The following is a 4,392-nucleotide window of genomic DNA, read 5'->3' as shown; positions in this document are numbered from 1 at the left end:
TGTACTAGTAAGATATAGAGGCAGAGAGGGAGAGAGAGTACCAAGGGGGTAGTGCATAGTAGAGAGAGACAGAGTACCAAGGGGGTAGTTCATAGGCAGCAGCAGCCGAGCGAGTGGGTCGTGTACTAGTAAGATATAGAGGAAAGAAGAAGATGCCATCGCTCGAGATGAAGGGCATACACATACGTGGGTTACAAACATTAATGCCATTAAGTAACAGGCCCATCTAATGTAGCTGCTTCAAATATCGTGAGATTATGCATAATAATCTACAATATTGATCTGATGATGATAATGGCTGCAAGAACTACAGATCTATCATCATGGCATATTATTGTGCACGACTACAGCTTACAAAAGTGATAATGCAACTGCTGCGCCGCATGCGCCGGAATCAGTCCCTATGTAGGTTTGAGGTTGCTCCAAGGTGATGGATGCGTTCTGCCAGTTTGTTAAGATGTCATCCATTGCTTTGCTAGTGCCATTAAGTGCAGACTGCAAGAATGCTACAAACAATCCGCCCGTGAAGCTGCGGAGGGGTTCTTTGGAATATCCACTCTTACAGACCAACGACGTCCAGAAAACTGAGTCGTCTAAGAAATCAAGGTGACCAAAGTCAGATGCAACAAGATGGTAAACGATTGGAGCCGATGAACAGTTGTAGAAAGCTTGGTGGCCACAGCACACAGGCGCACAAGCAGGGCCAATGAGAGGTTTTTGGCTACCGTAGCCTGTTCCTTCGATGAGAGTTGGAAACGGAAGGTGGTGTAGGCAATGATCACAACCCTCCTGAACGATTGCGGGGGTTGTGGGCTCGTCGACGCCATCCACAGGGTCGAGCGCCACAAGCCCAGAAAAGCTCAAACTGGTGTTGAATGAGGCCAAGCCCAATGCCAAGGCGAATGCTACTTTGCCTCCCCGGCTATGTCCTGCCATCACGACCTTTTCGAGATCAGGCGTGACCACTGTGGTAGTCGGGTCGACGGCGGCTGTGCTCAACACCACGGACAGGTTGCCCGGAACCCAATTCACGACTTTTGCCACTTCTTCGATCTCCTCGGTAGCGTCTTCGTCCAGCGTGATGACCTAAATCAGGATTAAACCGCCTTAATCCTTATTAGTATTAACATTATTATATTCTCTTCTTTTCATACTCCTTTAAAAAAAACCGCAGACTTTTATAAAAGGAAACATGGGAAAATATTTGGTCTATAGAAAATTCTAGACACTAGTGTTAAGGGCTCAAGATAGATAGCAGGGATCCGTTGTTAGGGTTGCCTTTTTCTGGTGGACGAGCATGTATTTTTTTGATGGATTAGAATTATTTTTGCAAGTTTTTTTTTAAGTCCAAAATACTTCATAATTTACGTGTATTTTTTTTATAGATTAGAATTATTTTTGCAAGTTTTCTATGTCCAAAATACTCAAAAACGTGCAAGACGCTCTTCAAAAATTATCTTTTTTGATGGCTTATAATTATTTTTGCAAGTTTTTTATATCCAAAACACGTCAAAAATCAAGCATGTGTGGACCCTACCCCTCACCATGCACTTTTCGGAGCTGGTGGCGGCCGAGAAATCAAAGATACACAAGTATTTCATTTAATTTGAAACGTTTCACTTCTAAAATAGTGTGATGGTGGCGGTGCTTAAATGGTCTCTTGGTGTGGAGTGTTCTAGGTTTAACTTTTAACACTTCTGAAGATAATTATTATTTTTGTTAAAAAAGAGGCCCCATGTAAGTCGGGTGCCCGGCTCATCTCTCTCAAAAGGGACAAAATATACCCTCCCCTTTCCTTGAGAGGGGTTGACAATGTCTATTGCTGAAATTTGAAGCCTTGAGAGGGCATCAAAGCCCTTCAAATATGTTAGAGAAAGCCTCTTCGAAATCTATCTTGGTTGTGAGAGGGTTTATTAATTCGCAACCCACAACAGAAGCAGGTTTTAGGTGTGGAAACTAGATGGATAATAATCCCCCCCTAAGTTTTTTTCTCTCGGTTGATCTTCCATCTTCTTTGCACACCCAAAACCAACCTTCTTGTGGGAGGAGCTTAGGTGAAGAAAAGAGCAAAATAATTTTAAAAAAAACCACTTTTCTCAATGACCTATTTGTTCACCTGGGGAGCCACCACAATATAACCGTAAGAGGATACGTGCTGGATGAGTTGCGTGTAAAAGCAATTGGCGAGAAGGAATCCATGTTGAAAAACGACTACCGGATACGTCCCACTTTGTGTCGGAACAGCAACAACGAGGCGCGTTGGAGGTTGGTTCTGCGTAGGGGGCTCGATGATCGTCGTACCGACGCAAGGGACTCTCGCTGAGAACGAAGTTTGGAAAATTTGGACCTCCAACGGACCGTTCTCCTCATAGACGGCAGAACTCAAGGTGGCGAGGCAAAAGATTTGAGCTAAGGTCACGAGAGGGCGATAAACTGCACTGCTCATGTCTCGGACAGAAGCTCTCATCATGGTGGTGGCGGAAAGATTAAGAATTAAGCGCGAGAGTATCGAGAGGAGAAGCAAGAGAGTGCGCGAGGAGAAGCTAGCGAGAGTGTATACTGTGTGCAAACTAGACTCAGTGGCCCTTCTATTTATAGGATCTTTCTGCTCGAACCAGCTCCAACACCTACAAATTCGACCTCAAAGTTCACCATCTTTCTGTCCTTATTCATCCTCTTGATAGCATCCTACAGGTTTCTGAAACAAACACGAGCCTTGACGTACTGAGCTGTGGTTGCATCTGTCTGCAAGAACCTCGAACACTGGTCCAGGACCTCGTGAATAACCACACTCTCCACCAAAAGTAAAATTTATCATGTATAGATTTACTCTCCCTCTCCCTCTCCCTCTCTATATCTCTCTCATTGTTTGTTCATGGTGACCTCCTTGCATTGGAGAGTACAACTATGCGCATGGGCTGTAAAGACGATGCCAAGAAAGACCAAAAGTTGAAAATGTACATTATACACATGCAATGTCTCTTACCAACAAACCATTGATTTTTTTGGGCATTGCACAGAAGCAAAGTGTAGAGCTCAACAATTTGTACCTCCACCCCTCCTTTGTTTATTAAGCTCTCACAAGTAATTAGCCTCTTGAAAACATGAGGATGGTGCAAGCATATTCTTGTTATGAACCTACAGTTGTGATATTTCTTTATTAAGCTCTTACAAGTAATTAGACTTGGAAACATGAGGATGCAAGCATACTCTTGTTATGTCCCTACTATTGTGATACTTGTAGATTCTTAGCAATGTGGTAGTTAAATCCAAATTCGTAATATTCATTAGTACTTGACTAGTGCATCAAGGGATTACTCTATAGAAAACTTATACATCACATGCATTCAAGGGGTATATATCCCTTAGTTATAAATTTTGAGTATTTAAAGTGACTCCTTTTTCTATACAATAACCCCTTTTTCTTACAAACTCACAATTTCCTATAGAATGCCCCCCTTTTTCTACACAAATTTTAGTTCTTTAAAATGATCCCCTTTTTCTATACAGAAACCATAAAAAAACACTAATGTAAGTACACTTTTATTATTTAAAAATCCCAAAAACATGAATTTAAAAATCCTATCTATTTATAAAATCTATTTGCTCGAGTTGGAACACTTGGAAACTCGATCTCAAATTTAACCATCTTTATGTCCTTATGCATCCTTTTTATACATATCTCATATTTATGAAGAAAACATGGCATTGATTTGATGAGAGATAGCTGCATCTATCTACTCGAACTAGCTCAAGCACCAATGATGAGAGCTAACCGTATTGATTTGATGAGAGCTAGCTGCATCTATCTACCCGAACTAGATCAAATACCAATTGGAATCTCGACTTTGTTCATATCTCTATGTTTTTATCCTTATGTATCCTTTCAAAAAAACCATATTGCATATTTTTGAACCAAATATGTGTCTTATACTAAGCTGATGGCTTAAATTTTAAGATCGTGGTTCATTTTTGTTAGTGTCTTAATTTTCAAGAAACAAAATTATATATCTTAATAATATTGCCAACATTTTATCTAAATTCTTAGTGCTTATCTAGGCTACTTTTGAGCATTGCCATTATTTTGATTGGTCAATAACTTTTTTGAACTTAACAATATCTCTTGTTAAGTACACTACAACACGATCTGTCTCTCTGACATTGTTTTTGTTTCATTGTGACCTACCTCCATTTTACAATACAACATGCTTTTTATGAGCTAAAAAGGAGATGCCAAGAAAGACCAACAACAAATAATGCACAGTTTTATGGGTAACTAAAAAGAACATGCAAAAAAAGATAAAAAAATAAATAATGTAGATTGTACACATGCATTCTCTCTATATTTTAAAAAGCATTGCATAAGGCTTTTATCATGTGACTTCTCTCTCT

At 40.1% G+C, this 4,392-nt stretch overlaps 1 protein-coding gene across 1 annotated transcript; it reads right to left on the bottom strand.

The window, feature by feature from the left end:
* Positions 1-235: 235 nt before the first annotated feature.
* LOC147638358 (chlorophyllase-2-like) lies at positions 236-2,561 on the bottom strand. Its single transcript, XM_086795539.1, has 2 exons — positions 2,117-2,561; positions 236-1,086 (listed from the first exon to the last, which is right to left on the bottom strand). Exons 1-2 carry the CDS (start codon positions 2,468-2,470, stop codon positions 352-354), a joined length of 1,089 nt encoding a protein of 362 aa, XP_086651665.1. The 5' UTR covers positions 2,471-2,561; the 3' UTR covers positions 236-351.
* Between the last annotated feature and the right edge of the window lie 1,831 nt (positions 2,562-4,392).

The sequence above is a fragment of the Cibotium barometz genome, chromosome 5 (genome assembly GCF_041138505.1).
Source record: "Cibotium barometz isolate CiBa-2024 chromosome 5, ASM4113850v1, whole genome shotgun sequence".
NCBI classification, from domain to species: domain Eukaryota; kingdom Viridiplantae; phylum Streptophyta; class Polypodiopsida; order Cyatheales; family Cibotiaceae; genus Cibotium; species Cibotium barometz.
The sequence above is the reverse complement of the archived record's forward strand: the minus strand, read 5'-3'. Positions and strand labels throughout refer to the sequence as shown.